Source organism: Melospiza melodia, chromosome 4 (genome assembly GCF_035770615.1).
Source record: "Melospiza melodia melodia isolate bMelMel2 chromosome 4, bMelMel2.pri, whole genome shotgun sequence".
Lineage (NCBI taxonomy): Eukaryota > Metazoa > Chordata > Aves > Passeriformes > Passerellidae > Melospiza > Melospiza melodia.
Window position 1 is genome coordinate 12,344,670 of NC_086197.1, and position 25,791 is coordinate 12,370,460.

The 25,791-nt window shown below is 37.0% G+C and overlaps 1 protein-coding gene across 1 annotated transcript; it reads left to right on the forward strand.

Annotated features, from left to right (window-relative positions):
- The first annotated feature begins 11,393 nt into the window (after positions 1-11,393).
- ARHGAP8 (Rho GTPase activating protein 8) lies at positions 11,394-24,945 on the forward strand. The gene is given in 8 exon segments (XM_063155786.1): positions 11,394-11,408; positions 12,736-12,852; positions 13,037-13,122; positions 15,651-15,749; positions 16,843-16,953; positions 17,681-17,826; positions 24,188-24,263; positions 24,897-24,945. Coding segments are annotated over 8 exon segments (699 nt in total).
- The last annotated feature ends 846 nt before the right edge of the window (positions 24,946-25,791 follow it).

Below are 25,791 nucleotides of genomic sequence, written 5' to 3' on the forward strand. Positions count from 1 at the left end.
GGCGCAGGGGGCTCTGTCCGTGGTGCTTGCGAGACAGAGCTCGCAGTGAAAACTTCAGACAGCTCTGAATCAGCTGCTGAAATATCAGCTTCCACTAGGTGGAAGGCTCTTCTTTCTGTTTGCTGCTCGTCTCTTCTCCCACCTCACCGAGTCTGGGACCTGAAAGCCACTGTGCTTTGATGGCACCCCCGTGTCACTTGGAAAAGCACTTGCATTGCATCAGCAATTCACTCTGCAAGGACCATCCTCTCTGTCTAGTCTTCTAAAGGTGTACTTAGCACATCTGAAAAATCCAAACCAATAATTATTGGCTCCAAATGGTATATATATGTTGAAGCTGAAAGCAAGAAAAGTATCAGGCTTTTGTCAATAATGATTTGTTTCTCCTATGTGAATTCCTCAAAGCATCTATGTCTTTCTATCCCTTTCACAGCAGAACAAGAATCTAATACCACTTGTCTTGCTAGAGAGGAAAATAATATATGTTGTATATGCAATTGCAATGGTGCTGATAGAAGAATGTGTAAATAGATATGTTTGTATTTGCTGCCATCAGCCTTTGTGCAAGAAAACATGCAATCCTGCAATAGTTGTGCTGTTACAAAAGAACTTGTTTCATAAGAGTGGAAGGGTTTTCCTGTTAGTGGAATAAGGTTTAGCTTATGACACTGATATAGAAATAAAAAACCACATTAAGAAAATCCAGTTTGAGTTCTCTTTATATGCCTTCTGGGACATTGGTGCAGACTTGGACTCCTAATTAAATACATAATTTTGAAAAACCAAACACATTATTCCATAATAGTGTACAGAGAAGTTTCAGTGTAATAGATAGACGTCAACAGAAGCCATATGGAAAATGGATGAGATTGTTCTCACTTTGTTGCCCATTATCATCTTGTTCAAGTTCCATATGGTGACTGAACTCTATTTACATAACTCTTATGTGTAGGCAACTATGTTATTGGAGCTGTTAACCAATTGATAAAAATCTACAGCCATATGTGCTGATTCTACTGTTTGCTGTTGTATTTGCATTGGAAACTGATCTGGGAAATTTTGTTCTCTGTTCTGTTCTGATGCTAATAATGTCCTTTCTTTTGTTTTTTTTCCACACAATATTCATCCCCTAATTGCAAGAACCAATCATCTCATTATCCATCTATAACGACTCTAATAATTATTACCCCATATCCCACATCACACATCCTGCACAGACATTGTGTTCATTGAGATGAACAGCTGGATTGGCACTGAGATCTTCCAGCAACAATCCTGTGGTCCTCAGAGCCATCTCTGCCCTGATCTGAATGAAACCAGGAGCTTCCTCTTCCAAATCTCTAGAGAATCTCCTTCTACAAACTGAGGTCACTGCCACAGTGTGGGGTTCACATAAAGCCACCTCCAAAAAAGCTGTTTACTCAGAGATACAAATAAATGCAGAGGGGATGAGGTGCAAAGGGGAGAGTTTGATGCTGCCTGAAGATTGTGGAAGTGCATTGGTCCAGCAAAAAATCTGGACTTGCTTCCCCACCCCTCCCATTTTTGCTACTGCTTTGAGAAATTAAATGTCACCCTCAGCAAGGATCCCACCATGGTCTTCTCCATCTGAAAGTATTCAGCCTTGTATCATTTGGGAGCTAATTAAAGAAGTGGCCAAGTCCATGGAAAAAAAAATCTCTTTAAAATCAAACTAATGCTACAGAAAAACCTCTCTCTGAGTTCTGTAGGATGAATTTAACACTTTATTTAGCCATGAACTTCACATCTACATTTCGTTTTGAGGTGGCAGCTGGCTGCAACTGAAGATGAGCAAAATGGTTTTGTTTTAAATCAATGAGATTTATTCTAGGTCCATTCAGTGGACATATTCATGAGGAGGAAAGAAGAAGGAGTGTTCTTCAGTTGCTCTTTTTAAGTTGCAAAATGTTAATCCAATAAAAATGAAAGCATGAAGAAATGTGTTTAAAATGGAAAAGGTCTGTGCAAAGCAAGGCCAGAGCATTCAGGTTGCATACGTAAAATCTCAAAGGTGTGATTGTAAGGGAACCTGGAACCAGGCAATGTGTAGTTTTGCAGAAGAAACCTGTGAGGTAGACTTTGAAATAAAAACCACACATTTGACTTTTGGGCCTGAGGGGTTAGTCTAAAACAAACCACAGGCATGCTGTGGTTTATTTTAATTTCAGGTCAGTCCTAGTGGCCACAGTGGCCCAAGAAACTGAAAAGTGTAGAAATTTGTGTGGGACTTGCATGTAGTGAGAAAATGGACTGATCCAAACAGCTACAGGCTCTTTATCTGACCCCATTAGTGCACAAAGCTTTGGAACAAACAATGAAGGAAAACTAATTAAAGATGTGGAAATACATGAAAACCTAGTTAAAATGCAGCAGTACTTCCACAAAGATAGAATATTCCAGGCTAAGCCAGTATGATAAAGGCTGATAAATCATTCTCTATAAAACACTTGAGAGGTTGCCATGCAAGAAAATATTAATTAAGATGGAGAGATGTGGATGAATGTAAGAAATGAAAAGTGAGGACAATAGCATGTGCTGAAAGGGAGAGATTTGGTGGGAGGAGGTTACTAATGTGCTTCCATAGGGACCAGTCGCAGAACTAATCTTGGTTAAAATTTTATTAGTGACCTTGGCAAAAAACATGTGTGAGTTAATGAAATTTGCTGACAACATAAACCTAAGTCCTGCTGTTACAACAGAAAAGGTTTGGAATGCCTCATGGAAAGAACTGGATGAGTCTGCAGAAAGAGAAGCTACATGAAATTTATTAGAAGAAATGCAAAGTGAGGTCTATAAATGCACAATTGCTACAGTGGGGGTTGTTTTCTGGAGACATACAAATGACACAAACTCTTAGAAATCCACATGAAAGCAATGGTTTAGTGTGGAGGTCTTGCTTATATAGGAGTTTGAAACACCTTAGTTTAAATCACTGATTGGTCTGGCTTTAACACAGCCCAGTAGAGGAATGTGCCCCTTGTTGATGGAGTGACAAAACTGTCCCTTGGCTCCTTAAAAAGGAAAAAAGCCCAGAAGTTTCTCTTCTCAATTAGCAAAGATAAGAACTGGGGGACTTCACCTCAAACTTAAGGATAGCCAATTGGACAGAAGCCAAAAAGTCCCATAAATTTACTAGAAGAAGAAGAGAACAAAGGAACTAATTGTTTTTGTGAGGTGTTTTACCAGGAGCAAGAACCTCTTGCACCTGGCTCGTTTTTTTTCTGTAAAGAGTTTTGTTATTTTGCCTGTTATTAAAACTTTTCTGTTTCCAACACTGCCACAGAAGCCATCCTGCTGATTTTATGCCTTCTAAGGTGGCTGAGCCATCTTGGGTGTGAAATGGATCTCCAAGAGCTGATGAGACCTGGCCCAAGGAAACCTCATACCAGCCCAGCTCTTTGAGCAGTGGGATATCTGCAGCTTAGAATGGAACATGATTGGGTGAAATCCCTGTTTAGGTTTGAATCAATCCCATCACTGTTCACCCAGGCACCTGTTTATGGAGCCTATTTATGGCTGGGTTTCTTATTTACAACCAAATTAATTGCCCAGCCACCAACCAGCTGTGACACAGGGTAATGTGCATGCTGAGGATCCAGTGGATTGGATGCTGCATCTTGAAAAGCTCCATGGTATCTTTTAACACATCCCTAAGAAGAAGTAGAAAAGATTCAGAATATTAATTTAATGCGACCATTCTTAATTTTAATCAGGCATTGAATTATTATGAAATAATGTATTACCCTCTGTATGAGAAATAGGCAAGACTAAAGTGTTTTTGTTCACAGACTCAACATATCTTTCCTGTTACTGTTCAGTATTTAAATATAGAATGGCTTTGGAACTCTGGTACTTTACAAAACTGTTTTGTTTAGTGCAGCTTGGAGGTGAAATGAATGATGGTAAGCCTGGGTATTTTGGCAATAATTAGAAACCTTGACCTGTGTTGCATAAATATAAGAAGAACAGGAATTTATTTTAAAAGCCCTCATTTATTCCACCCAGAGGAATCCCCAGTGAATAATTATGCCATTAAAAGAACCCTTTTTATCACAATACACCAACCCTTTGTCCAGTAACTTGTCAGAGGAATTTAATTAAAACCCACAATCTTAAAAATGTACTTTTCTGCAGCTGAAAGTGTGTAATCCCTTGGGATGGAAGCTAGTTAAACAGGACTTCAGCCCAATGTAATTCTGCCACATTAGTGTGTAGTGCAGAACTAATTTGGAGAGCAAGTTCCATAGATGACCAATCATTAGTGTTTATTATGATTACATTACAGTAATTTTTGGTTAGTCAATGACCAGTTTTGCTGAATCCAAAAAATGGTGCAGGGTATTTATTGCAACCACTTATCCATGTTTAGGTAATCTTGTCCTAATGACAGAGCCAAGCTTACATAAAGCCTTTTGTCAACTAGTTATACATTAGGCACCTTTTTTTTTTACCTCATGTGCTTGTAGTGTGTCAGATGAAAAAATGCATATGGTAAGAAAATATCTGTACTGTTTCAGACAACAAAAAATATTTCCAAAACCTCTTTGCTAGTAGTGGCTAGAAATAGTTCCTTTACTTTAGTGCTTTCAGAACTGGGAATGGCTGATACATGCAGGTATTTATATGCACTAGGAAAACACTTTATTTCACTGTGACATGCTTAATTCTTTCTCATTAATAGATTTTTGACTCCTTCCAGTTGAAAAGGGTGTATGGGGAAGAGATTATGCTGACATATTTTGTTGCCAGTGAAATGACAGTGTGTCACAGGTGTTCCAGTGGAGGAAAACTGGTGATGGGGAGTTGAGGTTTAAGGTTTCCTCACCTGCTCCAGCTCTGCAGCTGTGACCAGGAGCATTATGAAGGTGCAATTGATATAACTGTGGAAAATGTTACATCAGGTGAGTGTCATCGTGGCAACCTGCAAACTGAGAGAGGACAGAAGCAGATGGGATATGAGGAAGAAATTAGGTTAGATATCAGTGAGAAATTCTTCTCTGTGAGGGTGGTGAGGCTCTTGCAAACAGAAACTGTGGCTGCTCCATCCCTGGGAGTGTCCAAGGCCAGGGCTTGGAGCAACCTGGTCTAGTGGAGAGTGTCCCCTGCCCATGGTAGGGGGTGGGATGAGATGATTTTTGAGATCCCTTCCACCCTACACCAGTCTGTGATTCTGTGATCCTGGAATAAACACTGAAAAGACTCAACTACATGAATTTATGTAGGTGATTCTGTGATCCTGGAATAAACACTGAAAAGACTCAACTGCATGAACTTGGGCCTCCAGGTGTAGGACAATGTTTACCATCACTGAGTAGACACTGCTCACCTGTTTTCCAAGTGGAAGTGGGATGGATGAGCCCAGTAGAAAATTGCTTTCAGAGAAATCAGCAGTGTTTGATCAGTGTAGGATTTGGTAGGCTAGAGTAAAGATGCTCTTGTCAAGGAAATAGTCTTCCTTTCTGATTTTCAAGGCTGTGTCTCAATTCATTGAGGAATTAACTTTCCTGTGTGCTCCTTCTCTGATCCTTCTATGAAAGGTTCAAAACCTCTAAACTAATGTGATATAGAAAGAACAAAGTATTTGGATTGAATATGAATTCAATCCAAATTGACCTAAGAATGCCAATAGACATATGAATTTAGTTTCTATGTTTCTCTCTTACATTTTAACATCATGTTTTTTTCATGTTGGCCTTAAAACCAGGCAAGTTCTTGTATTATTTTTTTCTATTATTCTATGCAGTAATACTACATAGCAAAGTGTTGTTTTGTATGGACAACTGGCAGTTTTAACAATTGTGAATTTTTTTACTGGTTTTATTAATTCTGAAAGAACAGAGGTGTCAATATAACATGTAAGAACACAAACAGTGTTACATTTTATGCACACGATAAATGCTAAATGGTTGCAGGAATATTTCTAAATATTTTTCTCCCCTGAGCTGTGGCAATTCTTTTGTCTCTCTTAAGTACCTGCTTATTGTCTCTTAGCAACATGTATGGGGGAAATTCCTTGAGAGAAAGGGAAGGGAAGAATCCTGAACCCCAACAGTAAATTTACATTGAACTTTTCAAAGTAATAATAATTTAATTTTAAACGTTAACTTACCAACCTGTGAGGTATCTGCATTTAAATTCTTTGGGTGGTTTTTTTTTCAAGTTGTCAAATTATTTCAGCAGAGAGAGGCCCAAAGAACCTGTGTGTGCTCTTGCTGTCATTCTCAGTATCTATTTGCTGATTTTGATTTTCACCAATTCATTGCCAGCAAAGAATGGCAGATCAGTAAAGAATATGAAAAGAAACTGTGCCAAATAGCTGAAACCAAGTCATAATGAGAAATTCAGACTTGGGGCTTGGTAGATTTTGTATAGGAAATACACTGAGGAAAAATACTCTTTAGGGCAGATAACCTAGGGGAAGACAAGGAGAATGTTTTCAAAACATTTTTCACAAGTACATTATGCACTCAGCTCATGTGTTGCTGTGTTTATAGATTCCATAGCAAATTTCCTGCAGTATTATTAATAATAAAATAATCTCCTGAAAGCCATTTGCCTGGTTTTGTATCTGATACCCCTTAGCAGATTCTGGCTTTACACAAAATTCTTGTCCTATCAAAATGTAAATTGCAGACTGATGTTACACTGGTGAGCTGTGTCAAGCTGTTTAAAAGTAACAAAGAATATCAGTGAAAGGCAAGGAAAAAAGGGGGGAAAAATGAAGAGCAACCACACTATTTACACTTGATGAAGAGCATATCTGACAGCTGAGTGCACAAAAAGAATTGGCATTAACAACGCCTGTGCCTGACAAATGCTGCAGGAATCTCCTCATGCCTTTGGAGCCTCTGTGCATGGGAGTTCATTAGCAGGCAGCTCTGTGTGTGCCTGCCTGCTCCTGCTCAAGCAATAATCCTTTAGGGATGTCAGTGAGTGAGAACCTTGCCTCAGGAGGAATACACTGTGAGACTTTGTAAAATACTTCCAAATTTCTATTTTTAATTAAAGGCTTGTAGTTTGGGTCTTTTTTGGACTTATTTTTTTTTTCCCCTTCAATTACTTTCCTGTTAGGGTGGGTCTGGGGAAGGCATTAAATCCCTTTACTAGAACAGTGATATGTGGCATGGAAATATATGTGTTTTTTATATATATATACATACATACATACATATATATACATATACACATATATGCATATATAACACTGTATATATATATATATATATAAAAACAGTGTATATATATATATATATATATATAAACAGTGTGTATATATATAAACAGTGTATATATATATATATATATAAAAACCAGTGATATGTGATATGTGACTGTTAAGAAGATTATGTTGTGTCTCAGGAACAGAGAATGCTGCAGTCAACAGGAAATCAGTGTCTGAGGGTGCCACACTAAGTTTGCCTCCTAACTGGAAACTTTCTAATTGTTGCTCCAAGGGAGCAATAAGCTGAAAATCAGGCAGATGGCTTCTTCCCCACTTCCCTTATTCTTTGATTCCATGTAAATAATGTCTAGCTGCATAGCAACATTTTGTGCTAAAGATTTGTTAATGTTTTAACACTCTCAGAGTTGCTCTCTCTTGTGCAGTAACTGGGCTGTTCAGAAGCCAGGTGTTTTCCAGCAGGTTTCAGGGGAAACCTGATTTCAGATTTTTAAATGTGCTCTCTCTAGACTGAGCCACTATTTCTAGCTATAGCATTAGCAGTTATGAAGGAGAAATTGTATTTTGTCCCATGCTGAGTATTGAAGGATTGTATTTATTTTTTTTTCCTTCGAGCTGGGGCTGAAGGAGATGGCTTTTTCCCTTGTATTATAAATTGATTGTGTGTAGGCAAAGCTTTACAAAATAAGGGCCTTAGTATCACTGTAGTCATTGCATACCAGAGCAATGACTAAAACCACGTGTGAATGATTTTTATTTATACTTTATTTATACTATATTTTATTTATATTTATTTATACTTTCCAGATGTGAGAGGTGGCATGTTTGAGTGATGGCCACAAGTGCAGAAACTCTGCTTTAATGAGTGCTTGGTGCTGTGCCTTGTTTTGTCTTTCCTCCTGCATGTTCCAAAACATTCTTGAAACTTTCCCATAGTAGAAACACATAAATATTGCAATTTGTGTATAAAGATGGGTCCTGCTGGAAGAAGCAGTGGTTTCTGTTTGGGTTTTTTGCCAAGCTGCCCCAATTGAATTCATTGAGATCTTCATTACTCACATTATCTGACAAGAATCCTAGTGGCAATGATATAGCCCAATTTTTATGACTTATGATTGCATTTATGGTTTAAATTCAACAGACTGGAAAGGTCTGGTGTAAATAGGAAGGTAAAGCTCATTTCCTTGCAAGAGCTTTTGGAAATGGTTGGGATGAAGTCGATGAAGCTCAGATATATTGGGCATTGGTTTTGTTTGTTCTGAAAGCACAAATTCACAGGTCCTTGAAAACTTCTCAAAGTCCTTAAATTCTTGAAAAATGTAAACATTTTGTTTAGGAAAAAATATAATGAGAAAATATTCAGATAAGATAGAAAAAGTCAGATTTCCTTATTTTATCTTTATTTTATCCTTATTTCCTAATTTTGTGGCTTGGCTTCATAAACACATTTATACTTTGTTCATTCAAAGTAGATATTTATGCACCATTTATTCCTGGCCATCAGAGGTGCAGATAAGCAGATGATACACCAAGTACTTATGAGCAAACCATCTCACTTACTAAATCATCTACAATACCTGCTACAGATTATTTGTTAAAAAAAATACAGTTTTTGCTAAAAGACACCAGTTTCTGTCAGTCTTAGAAATATCTAAATATCAATATCTACCAATAATAAAAATTAAGTACTCATTGGAATATCAATCATGATGCATTTTTAATAGCAATACAAAATCTGACCCAGAATTGCTTTTTTAAAAGAATATTATTACTCAGTGGAAAATGGAATAATGGGTTTTTTCCAGCTTAATTGGACCTTCCCCTGTGTGTATGGACTTTTAAATTGAGTTTCCTGTAAGTGGAGCTAATTATTTTCAATGAGGGATGAAATAATTGGTAAGTTTATGAAAATTTATAAGTGGTAGAACCTGCAGCAAGAATGCAAACTGCCTGGACTTTTTTTTGGTCCAAAATAATTTCCCAGTTTTAGTGATTTGAGGGATCAATACAAAATGTGATGTCTTGGCAGAGGCCTAAAAGCTCAATTTTTTCCCACCTCCATGTTTGAGTCTGGGTTTTTAGAGTAAGGAGAGTACTTGGAAGTACTTGGAAGTACTAATTTTGCTTTTTGAAGCAAATTCTTGGGGAAAAAGATCCTCTAAATCTTGTTTTTGGTCCTGATTATAATTTTGAGTGTGTTCTTTAGTACTCTGTTTGCAAAGCACAGAGCCTTGACAAAAAAAAGCAGCATTTAAACATAGTAACATCTGGTTTTTTTAGTTTTTTATATGTTAATCCTGTCTTTAAATTTTCATGAAGCTCTTTCAAAGGAAATATGAGGTGCAGAATGTTTCCTGTAATAAAGCTTTGAATTGCTATAGAGAAGTGACCTGGTGTGAGGGTATGGAGTGTGTATATCATCATCTACATTAAGAAAAAAAAGTTTTAAGTTGTTTTCAGGAGTGAATTAGTTGGAAATTCTGATATTTGTCATTAAAGGTGTCTAATACATAAGTACTTTGAGGAACAACTCCTCCAAAACAAAAAGAGTTCTGTTTATTCAAACTTTTTATTATTAATTCATAGCTTTTATTTTTTTTTTGAATTGCAGTTTAAAAATAGTTTTATAACACTCTTGTAGTAAGAAAATGGTAGCCAAATATCAATGGGGTTTCTCCTCTACAACAACTGAACTATTGGATTTCTGAGGTGAGTTTTTTTGTTTTCTTTTGCTGTTTGTGTAGTGCATAAAATGTGCCACGCTGTCATGATAACTTCCTCTGTTTATTTTTACAGGGCTGACCCAAGGATCATTCAGTCCCTCAAGAATCTGTTTGCAAAGGTTTGCATTACTTGTTCTTAAGGGGAAACATGTCTGAGACTGTGAGAAATTAGCTGAAACAGGTAAATATTTGTATAGTATTTCAAACTGTATCTGTGTAGCATTACAAGTGATTTCATAGAGCATCCTCAGTAAATGAGAGGCTTCACCCACATTCTGTAATGTTTATTGGAGCAATCCAGTATGAGTTACAGCTCCTGTACTGATGCGAACCCTCCTAAAGCCATTAGGGTTGAAATTCATTTTATCCATGCACCTTTTGTGATGTTCCTAGTACAAGTTCAGGCTGTTGGAGCATCACCATCATCCCATGTTGTGGCACAAGTGGGAGCCATGATCCAAGCACACGAGTGTGGAATGGGCACATGTTGGAACCCAGGAAATTCCTCAGGATGTCCTGGAGGACTCGAGCCCCTGCCCAGGGCTCAGAGACCTTGGCACAGAGCCCAAGACCCCTGTGCCTTTGATCCTGACCCATGGAAAAACAATTACCAACCTTACATGAAGAATTACAAGTCGAAAGAGTTTAAGTAGAACAATAGTGAATTTATCACAGGGTGAAAAAATAGATTTTGGGGGTTTTTAGGATGGGGGTTCAGGAGGCAAGATGGAGGGATCTGGGCGTGTTTCTCTTTCTTCTTCTTGGCCTCCATTTTCTGCTGAAGTTTGTTGGCAGTTCTGCTGTGATGTTGGCAGTTTTAGATTGGTTTAGAGTAGAAGCTCACTGTCTAACATAGGTAATAGGTATTGGGAACTTATTGCAAATAACGTACACGTGGTTTTTAGTATAAAAAGACAGCACCACCCCAAGGATGGGCAGTGTGCCTCAACCCAACCTGCCAGACAGAGCTCGGCGGGTCAGAGAAAGAATTTTATAGATGAGAAACAATAAACAACCTTGAGAACAAGAATAGAAAAGTTCTGGCTCCTTCTTTGACCGGTGGGCTGGGAAAAGAGACTTTCTAACCCATCTTGGTGTCACTGTGAGCAGCAGAGATTGTGAGAAGCCCAGAGCATTTCATGGTACTGCCAGAGGTGTTCACTGAGTGGAGCAATATGAACCAAGGCATCAGGGGCTCACAATTTGGAAAGATATGCATTTTTAATTTTTTTTTTCCTTGGGTTTTTGAAGATGCCAGGCTGAAGCCCAGAGCAAGGCTCTTCCAAATCCTGCCCAGCCTGGCTCAATCCCAGCCTCCCTTTCCCTGTCCCTTCTGAATTAGATTTAGATGTTGAATTCTGAGAAAAAGCTGCAGGAAAACAGGAGGCCCTGATTGCTAGGTATTTTGTGATGAAGTCACTTAAAGAATTGATTTGGTAAAGCTTTTGTAATGTCACTGCAATTCTGTTATGGTCTTGGAACAGGTAATTGACTGTAGAAAATTACTGGTTATTATATGCCTCCAAAACACTCTGTTATTTTTAAAAATACATGTTTTCTGGATGCAATGTAACAAGGAATTTACATGCTGTAAATAAACCCCAATGCACTCTGTTTGTAACAATATCTGTTTAGCTATATTTTAATTTCAAACTCTTTAAAAAGAGTCTTGATTGACTGTCACAACTACTTTTTTCCCATTAAAATGCCACTAATACTTAAATCAGGGATCAAAACAGCATTACATTAATTGCAGTGTCAATCCTTTTTGCAAGGTACTTGCAGTCTAAGATTCACAGTATGCTGAGGGAATAAGATAAATGAGACTGGGAGCACAGGGTGAGAATTGAAGGGCTTTTCTATGCAAAGGGAAATATTCAAAGTGTTCTTCATGCTCGCAGATAGTCACAGCCCAGTAATGGCACATGGAGCTATCTGCTTTATTGAATGGAAATCACTTACACACAATTAAGAGCAATAGTTGGGGCTGGTGCAGAATAAGAAGATATCATTGAGAATAACATGAGAAATTTGAAATCTGACACAGCAAGAAATGCAGCTAGATTGCACTGCTCCATCATTGCTTTATTTGAGTCATTGAGCTGTGTAATAGGCCATCCTCTGTTCTCAATTGTAGGAGAAAGGCAATGAAAATCATCTTCAAGTATACTGTAAAGGAATGAAATCTGCTTATAAAACATGCAGTGTTATTTCAAGATGGGATACATTGTGTAGTTCTTTAAATTAATTTTAAGGGATTCAAATTAAATTTAAGGAAAATTATTCACAAACTCACTCCTCATCATGCAAACAAGGGAAAGACAAATACATTCAAGAAGAGCAGTTTAATTAGGTGTAATAGATTTTTCAAGGATTTAGAAACTTTTAAATTGAGAGAAAAGTCCAAAACATATTCTTTATTGTTTGAAAATGCAAAATGACATTGTTTGCTTGTCTAAAAGGAAGGACAAAGACTGAGGAAAGCAAAATAAAAGTTGCTTTTAGTTAAAATGCATCACTTAAAAATTTCTTGGCAAGCACAGTACCATACTATATTCATATTTAAGTGATTCATGAGCACTGTAGTTTTTGTAACTAAATATTTTCTTTAAAACTTCAGGCATTGCAATGATGTGGAATTATTTGCCACTAGAGCAAGATGAACTTCTTAGATAAATATCTTGGAGCAAACATGAATTTGCAGTCACTAGCATTCTGTGCAAAAATAGCACATTTTCTTTCCCAGTTACTGCTTCAAAAATCTCGTCCAGTAAACCATCTTAAAACCAAAGTGTTATTTTTCTCCTAAAGTATACCCTGGACCAGTATGTAGAGAGTGATTATATGGTTGTCTACTTTCCCTATGGCTTTAAGACTCTGAGTAAACCACCTCTGAAATGGTTACAAACAGACTGCAAGGAATTTGAAGTAAATCTCTTAAAGATTTCATTTACTCTTCAGATTGTGTAATATCTATAATGAATTTCCATGAAGGAAATTGGGTGGATCTGTCCTGATCCACCCACAACTAACTCAGCTATTCGGTTCTACCATCTGTGGCATTCAACATTTTTCTAACAATTTTGTTTTCCTTTACTAAGTACAAGAAAAGTACAACATAGTACTCAAAGTTCTCTATGTTGTCCATCCAACCAACGTCATAAAAATTCTTTGGAATATCTTTAAACCTCTTATAAGGTGCTTGGCACTTCACTGAACACATTTTTCCCATTTATTTCAAGGATGGTTCGTTCTCTAATAAGTTGCTTTTTAAAAGGCTTGAAGTAAAATACGTCATTGACAGCTCAACATCCATTTAAACTGCCTTGACATGCAGCAATAATTGCCTGCTAATTCTTATAAAACATGACTTTACAGGTATCCATTGCAAATACGTATTTTCCCTGGATCTCACTATGTCTAAATGTTGTTTTTTTTTTTTTGTATTGGAAAGTGTGACACACTGGCAGTTGAAAAGTGGGTGATCCTGATACACTTAAGCATTCATATTTAGCATAAATAATTCAAACCAATGCCTGTCATCTTAGATGCATCCTCATCTTGACCTTCTGATCACCCTGTTTTCATCACAATTTGTTGTTTCTGTTTGTACTCAATTTCTGCCACTGTGTACCTGGATACTGGTTCTGAGTGTAATTCAGTGACACTCCACTCTCTGTCTTATAAATCTGTGAGCAGCAGCAACAAAGCTGTTTGTACATTTGACAAAATAATTGCAAGTGTGAGTAAACTCTGCAAAGATCCACAAGCCAGAAAGCAGGAACCAGCTGAAGCTAGGGAAAAACCCTCTTTACTGCTTAAAATGGTTTAATAGCCAGCCATGACTTTTCAGGTTGACTGTAGTTTGGGTTTGTCAAAAAAGTTTGGGTGACCAAGTGTGAAAGGGCTTATGTACAATTTGGCTAAATTATACTTTCCTTGAAGACTAAAACTTATTAATATCATTAATTTACTAGAGTAGTAAAATTTAATCTTTTTTCATAGTACTTTTTCATTCCAGTTTAGACTAATCTTATCTTGGCAATTATTCCAGTTCACAAAAATAATGGAGAAAAATCCTCTAGACTTTCTTTTTCCTAGCTTTGCTAAATTATAGCACAGACTCATTCGTAGATAATGTTGCAAATAAAAATAGCTGATGTAAAATAGATTTCATTATTAAGAAACATGTATTTATTTTTCTTTTTATTTTATTTTTCTGTTAGTACATTTGGTACCTGTTAGCACATGGCATCAGTACTTTTACATGACAACATATTTGCTGACAACGGACAAATGACACAGTTATTAGATTGAAGTATTTAATATACTTTTATTTGGGAGTATTTAAGAAAATGTAAATACTTGAAATTTTTCAAGTTCCTGAAGTTGATTGATCTTGTTTCCAGTGCCAAAATAAACTAGCAAGAAGGTAATGTGTTAAGTCAAGAGCATTTTCTGCAAAGTGCAAGATAACTGTAGGAAGATCATATTTCTATGAGCTAGCAGAACCTGTTATGAAAATAAGATACATTTAGGTGGCAGTAGTGATGAGCAGCATTTATTCCTAATTGCCCACGATTTTTTTTACACATTGTGGGTTCTGTGACACGTCCTCTATTACCAGAGGTGATTAGTTACAGACTTGTGTGCTCAGCTGTGGCTTAGGAAAGATGTTGGAAGTTTGGGCTCTTTTGGATAGGGTGGCACTCTGGAGAGCTCTGAAATTGTGCATGCACAGACTGACATTCCTCATGTGCCCCAAAATTCCCGTTGGCTGAGTTCAGGGCAGGGACGGTTTGTTCCATGTGCCGCTAGAGGGAGGATGTGCACGCGGATTGGACAGTCCAGGGATAAAACCATCCATATCCAGAGCTTTCCCCCAGTTTTACCATGAAAGTAAGTTGCAGCAAAGTGCACTTTTTACCATCAGAACCTACTATTTTTTTTTGACACTTCATTACAGTCCAGATCTTTTGTGCTGTGGAAAAATAAGACATTATTTCAGATCATATGTAAAACATGTCCCTGATCCTTGTTTGAGCACCTCGGCTCGTGTAGTCGTGTATTCTGGCTGAAACTCAAGACCTAACTAGTGGAATTAATGGAATGAATGGAATTAACTAATTTGGAAGTCTGTTTTGCACAACTTGTAGAAAAGAAATAATATTCTTGTTGTTTCCTAGAAGATATCCAGCCCTTTTCAAAATGGGTAAAGCTGATGGTCAGCACTTCAAGGCTATGCACTATCATCAATGCTTTGAAAATTTTCCTTGTTGCTTAACTATTCTGCAGTTTATTTCCACATCCCCATTATTTTATCTTTTTGTAGAGTGGAATACCTACATAATAGAAACACGTTGTTTTGTTGGCTGGATAACATTTTCTTGAAGGTTAACAGTTCCTTTAGTGAGCTTTCTAATGCTGTGTGAAACCCAGTTTCCAGTGCCTTTTAAAGCAATGTTTTTCATATCTGTGCAAATCACAAAACATTCAGATGGAAGTCAGTTGTTTTTATTCAAATCAGACTCTCAGGCATGCACTCTGTGTGTTTGATCATATGAAATGAAATATATCTTAGGTCTCCTGCTGCTTCAATTACAGTCTAATTTTGAATTGCATCAGCACTTGTGTTTTTGTAGATTTAGAAGAGAAACCTTTTATAAATGTTCCTCCCATGCTAATTTTTATACTACTTTGTGATTTTTTTTAAAAAAAATGTTTAGTCACAAGTTTGGGAAAAAGATCACCTACTTGAATTATTTAGATGACCTGGGACAACATCTCAAATATGACCAGTTAAATATCCCTCAAGAAGGCATGTGGTATGTGGCAAATTTAATATACATTGCCCCACTTTTTTCTCAGGTGTGGTTGCATCCTGATCACTGTATTCCAAGAATCTGTTTCTTGGAAATCTATAATTTACCTGTTTGTGCTGGGTTGAATTAATTCTGAAAGCTGCATTGCCATCAGAGATATACTGAGGTGCATTAGGTGTTTAGTTTTCTACTAAAAATTTTGGAAAAAATCCATCTCTGTCATGGAGAATTTTCTTAATATAATTGCTACTTCTGTGTGAGTGTTAGCAAAACCAATCCACATGTCATTTCTGCTTATGACTATCACACAATTTTCTTGAAAAAAACTGAAATCCTGACCTCTTTCCTTACATTTTGTAACAGATTGACTTCCTTTTATGAAGAGCATTCCCAATCAGCAAAGTGTTGATTGATTTTAAACTTTATGGCTGTATCTATTGTTAGTAGGTCCATCATGTTTATGTGGAGTTTATTTGTGTGTGTTAGGGGGAAGGATTTGAGAGTGGATGGGAGATGAAAAGAGCTGCACAGGGCTGGGATAGTCAAGCACCAGGATTAGTATCAATAACTAACATGATGCTTTACATGGAAATGCTTTGATGTGCTGACAGAAAGTGATTTGATGTCACTGCTGAATGAAAGTAACTAGAAGCTTTGATGATGACTGTTACTGATGCCTGGTGGCTTTTTACACACCTTTTGTGTAAATATGGGTTAACAGAAAATACCTTAGAGCTCTGAGGTTATAAATTGGATTGCATGGTGGCCAAAGAAAAGGGAGTTGTAATTTGAGGAGCATAAATGTTTGGATTTTGCTGTTAAATTATAGTGTGATTCTATCTTTTGGACACATTTATTACTATGCTCCACTGGCTGAAGCAAAAAGACTCTTCTATGTCTTGCTTAAGTATTCCACCACAAATACTGCTTAAAAAATTTCTCCTGCTGAAATTCTGAAGGACAGGGTTCTGTAAGACCTGCAGCACGTACACTATTGTCAGGAGATCAGCACCATGAGCAATACTTGCAGCTGTTCACATAAACAGTCTGTCATCTGAGGTGCACAGAAATCACTGAAATCTTGGCTTTTTTGCAGACATGATGAAAATCTTTGGAGGAAACAGAAGGGAAAACTTCCACCTGTGGTTAAGGCTCCTCCACCATGGCCACCTCTGCCTACCCAGCAATTTGGAGTCAGCCTGCAATAGTAAGCCATAAGATTCCTAAAATATGAGATTTCTCTGGCTGGTGGATGCTGACAGTCTGAAAATATTTTGGAGATGTTTAGATTATGGGTAGCCAACCCAAAACAGTGTCCTGTGCTGTATGTTCAGCAAGCTCTGATAAAATAAAGTAATAAAGACTTATTGCTGCACCTGACTGCCTCTCTCATCAAGGAAGGGCACAGCTGAGCTCAAATACAGCACACAGGGTTGACCTTGACTAGCTGTTTACATTAATTAAAATTAATAATAACAATAATAATAACAACAATAACAACAACAACAATAATAATAATAATAATAATAATAACAATATCACAATATTACAATATTACAATTATATATATAATATTATAAATAATATTAATTTATAGTATTATTTCACATTATTAAAATAAATAATAATAAAATATTTACTAAATAAATCATTAAATTATATTTATTAAATAATAGTATTTAATAATAATTAAATAAATAATATTGATTAAATAAAAAGAAATAATAGTAATTAATTAATAAAATAATAAAAATAATAATAATTAGATGCTGATTCATTTTAAAATCTAAAATTAAATATCTTTTGTGAGAAGACAGGAAATGTTTTCTTTTTCTATCTAATGCAATGGATGGGGGGAAGGGACACAGAAAACATTCAAAACTTCCACAATTGTGCAGCTTTTGCTTGTTAAGTTGTCATCATAAACATTTCAGTGCTTTCCTTTTGGTCATCATCTTTCTGTGTATGGATGACCAGGGAGGAGGAATGCATTCTAAATCAAACCTCCATGGGCCTCAGCAGGGAGAAAATGAAAGGGAGAGCAAAAGCAAAGAGAGAGAAAGTCCTGAAATGTCATTGGGTATTCTTGGCTGATAATCTGTGTGTGGAGGCCTTGCCTGGGTCCCTGTCTGCTGTCTAGAAATGAGCCATTGGGTGTGTAACATTCTGCTGTAATTGATCATGTGTCAATTCAGTGAGAGGTTCTTCTCTGGCTCTGTGTTTGCCAGGACAGATCTCTCTGACATTGCTGTGATACAGCTGAGATCTGTGAATCATTTCCAGCAGCTGAACTGAGCACTGCAGAAATGCTCTGTTCTGGTCATCACTTAAGCAGAAAGAATAAGAAAATATCATGTTTGAAATGGCCTGGAGCACTTCGTGTTATCCATCACAAGGCACTGCAGCTCATCCCACCATCCTGGACAACATGGATTTCCTGGAGAAACATGGATTGCTTGGCAGGATCCAAAAGAGAGGACAGAGGTGTCATTTCACTGAGTCATTTCGTTGATCTTTGAGCTGATCTGATTTACATTAACTGAAGTAATGTCCTGATAATTTTATATCACTTTAGGTCCAGTAAAGTGAAATCTGTGTCCCACAATGTGAAATGCTCTGAAAACACATAGCCCAGCTCACCACAGTGCTGCACAAACACAGCAAATCCTTTGCATGTGACTGTCAGAGAATAGCCTATTCTATTTTAAAACACCTTTTTTTTTTTTTTTTTTTTTTTTTTTTTTTTATGAGAGCCTTGTTTATTTAACTGAGAACAGAACCTTTCCTTCAAGGGAAACTGGAATTCCATTGAAAATGGTGGAAGTGCACAAACTGTACAACAGTACCGTTTTCATTTTTTCCCCTAGAAAAAAAGAAAGTGATGTGTAAGGTTTATTATTACAAATTATAGCCTAGTTATTTGTTTTACCTCCCTGACAGATATACTAGTTCTCAACAGGAGCAAAATAATCAGCTTGCTATTTATACACTGAAGCTGGAAACACATTTATGGCTAACAATAATAATTAGAGAACATTTAAAAAAAGCTGCTGGGTTGCTGTTTGGTTCCTCTGGAGTGAGCAGCTGTAAGAAAGAAAATGCAATCAGTGCAACTTCAGAGAGGCTGAGAATGAGTTCCATGAGCTTAAATTGTCAATAATAAAGATGTAACAGCTTCCAAACACATTAAAGTCTTGATGATGCTCCCATTTAAGTGAGTTAAGCTTTTGACTAATTTTAATAAAAGCTGCTCTGAGTGTTAAGGGTTTAAGTACATGAAATAAAATCCTTTGACACACAAGGAATATGTTAGAACTCCCCTTTTAGAAAAACTAAAATTAATGTGCAGTTTTTTTCCCCTCACCTTGATTTTCTGCAGGCTTTTCCTCACTGGCATCAGGAACTGACCTCATCTCCTACCCCCTGTTCTTCTCCAGCCCCTTACTGGGAGATTTAATTTCACTGGGGATTTCAGCTTCACTTGGTGCGCAAAGAGACCCTAGAACTCCCTTCCTGGTGTGGTTTATTAGTAATATTAGTTTATTAATGGGGCTGCACTGTGTTGCTTCTCTGGGTAAGTCATGAGCTTGGTCCTGGTGGCAGAAGCTTCTGTCATGAATGAGGATTTTTTATGGGGTACCCAAAGCCTTTGGTTTAGCTCTCAGAGGTCTGTGATAATGGGGAACATTGCAGTGGGACTTGGTCTTACAAGTCAGGCCATAAATATTTCTCCTGGCCATTACCATGTCATTATGCTGCTGCAGAGATATTCTTTCTAATAAATATTTTTTCTTCTGGCCATTATCATGTCATTATGCTGCAGAGAATCATTGCTCCAGCAGGCCCTGTGCTGTTTTGTACTGAAATTAATGGTGCCTTGCCAATGTGTAAGAACAAGATGTTGGATGGCCTCATCTAAAGATTATACTTGCAAGCAGCAGCAAATAATGATAATTTCTAATGTATAAAAGACCATACTTTAGGATTATCAGAATTAAATCAATTCCTTGCTGTTAGTATTTTCTTTCCTGCAAGTGTGTTGTATGCATTGCATACACTGTAGAATTTATTTGGTCAAATGTCTGGGATAGTCACATTGTGAGCATGGTTTGTGAAATTTGGCTGTGTTTTTAAAGCAAAATTTCTGTGTTTGTTTACAGCAAGGAAAACTCCCCTTTTCTAAACAGTTCATGTTGCCTGTAGGTACAGTAATGTTTATGGCCATCATTATGTTGTGTTACTGACCAATAACTAGTTATTCTTGCACTGATCTGACATGAAACCTCTCTGTCTTGCTTTTGTTCTTTCTGGGTGTTTTGCTGCACAAATTTCTCACTCTTCTCCCTCGACAATTGCTGACTCAGCTCAGATACTCACAGTTTTCTGAAGCAGCAACACCAAATGTGCAGTAGAGGGGAAAAAAACCAAACCAGTCATGATGGTTATGGTTAAAAAAGCTCCAGGGTTGGCTCATCTTTGTCACTGCAGAATTTCTCCCAGATGAAATGTTTAGATGAAATGGAAGGTTTTTCCATTCTGAAAGCAGCAATCATCCTTGAGTTTTCTCCAAGCCTTGTCCACCTTTGGCTAAAATTTCATCTGTTCAGTGCAGTGTCAGTACAGCTTGGAAGGGATGGGCTCTGATAGGATGAGATTTCTTGTCCTGCTTTCTGCATCTTCAGAAATCAGTGGCATAGTAGTGCTGGCCACTCATACACACTCCAGTTCAAGCACTTCTTAGCTGAAATATCTAATTTTCTATTTTTTTTCCCCAGCTCTCAATCCTTCTGTGCCCTCAGGAAGGAGGGTCCAGGGCTCTGTTCCTGTTGTTATTTTCCAGCCAAGCCCAGGTTTGCTCAGAGCTGTGATATTCCCTATCATAAAGAGTTTTCCACAAACCAGATTCTGCAGAGAGATTCCTTGTCAGGTACAGCATTTTTTGACATTCTCAGCCAGCTGAAAGCCAAGTGCCTGTCATGCCAAGGCTGTCAAGCAGTGGGTGACAGACATGCATTTATTTGCACTAGATTGTAGGTGTGCAGGTATCTGTTGTGCCTGCTGTCTGCTGTGATTTTAACTCTTCCTGTAAATCTGGAATATCTCAGCTGTGCCATCTCCAGCCAGTGCTGACCCTGTGGGATGCTGACAGCCCTGGGAGGGGGACTGGCAGCATTCTTTACACTGCAGACGTGGCCACAAGCACATTGAAAGCTTCAGTTTGTCTGAAAGTGACAGAAATTCACTGTCATTGCCCTCTTTCCTCTGATTTTGGCAGAGTTTTCAGCCTTGCAGCGTCGGCAGCAAGTGGGATTTGGTTTTCACCCAAGGTGCAGTAGTTCCACTCTTTATCCATTGCTGCATTTTCACATCTGTGTGCTTGAAATCAGCTTTGGAAACTCGGAGTTAGACCACAGAAGCTTCTGCGAAAATCCTGCTTCATCAGCAGAGTTAGGAGTTCTTGAAATATCAGTGGCCCTTGGGTCCATTCTGCACCACTCAGACTTTTATTTCTTGAGCAGCTTGGACCCAGATAAATGTTTATCTGGCATTTAAAATTATCTGACTGTATAACTAGACTTTTCTGGCCAAGATTGCTCCCACTGGATCTCAGTAGTAAGCCCCTCAGTACTTCTACAGAGACTAAAGAATTTCCTGTTTGCAGAGATTCATCTACATTAGTTTGTAGTTTAGAAACAATAACTGTTATAGCTCATGCCTCAGACAGTATTGCAATAAACACAATGAGCTGAAGTTTCTCAATTTCTGTAATTTTCAGGTTGTTTTTTTCAAGAATGGAATAAAATATAGCCATTTCACCACTTTCATTCCAGCTTCACTTTAGAGTGAAAAATGCTTTTAATACTCAATTTTAAAATTCCTGATTTAGGTTTTTTTAACTTCCATAGAGAAGAATTGAGTTAAAACGAGTTCTGAGTGTCTGAAAAAAAATCATCATCTCATTAAGTTCATCTTCTGCACCCAACCAGAGTAGTTCTCTTAATTTCAGACAGAAGGGTGTGGTATGATCCTGAACCATGTGATGACTTAGGCCAAACAGGTTTACCTTGTAAAAAAAGTACATTTGTGTCTTGATATTAACCAGCACACCAGAGGACATGGTTTTTTCCTATGCACAGCATTAAAACCATAAAGTTTGTAAATGCAAGGCTTGACTTGCACTAAGTAAGATTTTTTTTGTGTGTGTACAATTGTGGGAATTTGCAGGGTACCAGGACGCGGGAAGAGATGAGAATGTTGACTCCATGTTTCAGAAGGCTGATTTATTATTTTATGATATATATATTATATTAAAACTATACTAAAAGAATAGAAGAAAGGATTCCTTCTATTCTTTTTTCTCAGGATTTCATCAGAAGGCTAGCAAGGAAAGGAATAGAAAGGAAAGATAACAAAAGCTCCTGACTCTCAGAGTCTGAGCCAGCTGACTGTGATTGGCCATTAATCACAAACAACCACATGAGACCAACAAAATCTGTATTTTGTTTGCAAACCCCCTCCAACATCTGAAGGTGAGCTCTCAGCTTTAGTGGGATTTTTGTTTGATTGAATACAGGTATAAACTGCGCTGTTCAGACTTGCATGAAGATGTCAAATTGGTTGCAAAAAGCAGGGATGTCACTCAAGGCTATTCCAAACATTGACACACTGTCATTTGTAGCTGCTGGTATGCAAACTTTGAAATATATTATTATTATTATTATTATTATTATTATTATTATTATTATTATTATTATTATTATTATTATTATTATTATTATTATTATTATTATTATTATTATTATTATTATTATACATATATAATATATATAACTCAATATATTATATAATAATATATATAATAATATATATTATTATATAATATATTGGATTATATTTTATATATATAATATTATGTAATTCTATAATAAAAATAATTAATGTATGTCATGTTTTAGGGAGTATTCTCAAAAGTACAAACAACATGCTTTAAAAAATTTAAAAGCATAGATTATTACTAAAATTTCTAAAATTTGATAATCGAGCCATGCAAAGCCAACACATCAGGCCTTACAAATAAATGATTTGCAGAGATTCCAAGTGTAAACTGAGACCATTGATTCCTACATGCAAAGGCAGTATAGACTGTGCATTTCTAAGCTGCAAGGACACAAATACAAAGTGATGCTATTTGCTGTAAATTTATTTAAGTGAAACAAAATCTGATGGAGAATAAAGCCAGGGGTCAGATATATCATGCCTGGTTCCTTTGGTGACCACACATGGTAAGAAGGTTAGATATGGTAGTTTGAAATGTCTAACTCCTCCCAGAACTGAGTGCATGGGCTAAAAGTTTAATATTCAATTCAACAGGCAAGGGCAAGTACTCCTAGGAAGTAACTGGGAGCTGAATTCAGCTGAACTCCAGCCAAAGCTCTAAATCCAGTCAGTGGATGCTTTCAAACAGAGCCTGGGGTCCTTGGCAAAAGTCCCCAAAACTTGTCTATGAAAATGTATTTCAGTGGTATGTTATCAGTTCTTTCAGTGTACTGACCTAAATTCATGTGAACAATACTAGATGATGGGTTCATTAGGGAATTTTGTTATAATTTACTGATTTTTCATGCATGAAACACATCGGAGTGAATTTGCAAGAATGACTGAGTATCCTTCATTAATGTATAACTCATTTATTCTAGAATAAAATAAAGATTCTTGATCATGCAAACAAACCCACGTGTGCTTTAGTTGAAATATTCAAATGTTTCAGGTTCCAGTCTGGCTATTTACCTGCATGAAAAAAATAAAGGTCTATCTGGTCTTCCTCACTCATATATAGAAACATCCAGCAGTGCCTCCAAGGCTGTGGGTAGTCTGCCAACCTTCTCAAAACTGCAATTTTATGTTTTGTCAGAGCAGCACAAGCTAATATTTTAGATTACTCTGCTTCCAGTCGGAATGTCCAATTCAGACAACATGTGAGTGAAATTACATGATGTGCTGGCTGTGAGGAGCAGCACAAACTGGAAAGGAGGAAAGGGAGAGGTGAATGAGAGTTTTACCAAACTGAAAAAGCAAGAAATACCACAAGCCTCAAGAAAAGCAGCAGTTCTTGGCCCCCTCCTATTCTGTATAATTGAGATTACAATTTACCTTGAAAACTGAGGTCCAATGAGATCCTTTTTCAACATTTTTCTTCTCTAGATGAAGTCAGATTTCAGCTGGTCCACAATGTTATAGACATTTTTCAGAAGATTAAGATAAATAATTCAGAACTGCCTCAAGACTGGAATCAGGTATTTCAAAATACCATGGACAGGCAGTGTTGAGTCCCAAAGGCTTCCAGAGAGGTGGAAGGAGCAATGATCTGCACCAAAACACCTTAAAACAGATTAATTTTAAAATTTGTTTTATAGTTGTTTAATTTTTGAATTATTTTTCAGGACTTTTAGTAGAGGGCCTCTTCAGGAGGTCAGCAAGCACCCAGAATATCAAAGATGTGCAGAAATTCAACAATTAGGGTAAGATGTGATCACACCTCTGCCAATGGCAACGTGAGTGCTTTGTTCATCCTGGTTTTGGTGCAGCAGAAATACAATTTCTTGCAATTAATTTGTCAACATAAAATAATAAGAGCACTAGTAGAGAAACCTGAGACATAGCAATAGGCACTTAATGCTCACTGAATACTTATGGATGCTTACTCTGGTTGTCACACCAGAGCTGTAAAAAAATCTGTATCAGCTAATGAGGTTTGAGTCAAAAAAGAAATATTAAAATATATTAATATTATAGATATTAAAATATATATTTTAAAAATGTTAAAAATTATTGAGTCTATGCACTTTACCATAGTTACAGAGTACAGAGTCCCTGTGTTGTCTTGCCTCCGGTTATGGCAAAGAAATATAATTTTATCTAATAATTTATGAAATGCAGTGAAGTAATTTTGAAAGTCACTGACTGCATTGTGAAGTCATTTTATGAACTGCCTTTATGGGGAGAATCTCTTTTAGGAAAATTAATAAAACAGGAGTCACCAGCAGCAGAAGGCCAAGAGACTCAAAATGTTTTGTGAAACAGTTTTCAAGGAGCAGTTTGAAGAAAAAGGAAAACAAATCATTGAACACCCATTCTGCTTCTTCTCCTTTTCGGCAAGTCTGTTAATTTTGATGATTATCATGATTCCATATTCCTGTGAGGAATCCAGTGAGGTTATTTGCATTCAGCAGCTCTTCTTGGGCTTCTCCAGTCTTGTTGGCCATATTTTAACCAACAGTGTATTTCAGAAACAAGTGCATTTAATCCCTTTTTCTGTCTAAATACTAACAAAAAGCAAGATTAAAGGATAAACACATTGATATAAGCAGCAGTTGCTATAATACCCACGTGTTCATTTACTAGCTGAACTCTAAAGCTATTAAGGAAATCCTCTTGTCATTTACCATTATTTTAGCAACTGATATTTCTCCTCAGTGTTATGGATTGTGTAAGTGACTTTGTTCCAGTAATAGATACATCATCTTAATGCACTTCTTGAGAGCTGAGCACTTGATATGTTAATGAGGTGTGCAAAAGTAGCACACAGTATTTTCTGTAATTGGGCAGCAGAATTTAGCATTCTTTTGGAGTAGGCCTTATTATGTCAAGTGATGCTAGTGCTCACATCTGCATTTTTTGCTGATCCATAGGTTTTCTTCCTTAATGTCTCAGGGAATATTTGCATTTGGAAAGGTCAAGGGAACATGAAACATTCTCAGAGCTAGAAATTTCTATTCATTGCAGATTGGTGTGCTGCACAAGCTTCCACAATTTATACTTAAACACTAATCCCAGTTTTTACCTGCAGGCATCAACCTCCTGCCTTAAATATAAAAGGCAATTTAATTCTTCCATGAGTTAAGTCTTGAGTAGTGCAAGAGGTACTTGTAGCAATTTCATGAAGTGGGATGAATTGTAATCACCAGATAGAGGTTTTAAACACTCCTGTGTGATACAGGCTTGCGGAAGAAGGAAAAAAATCCCTATTTTCTCTGCAGTCTCAACC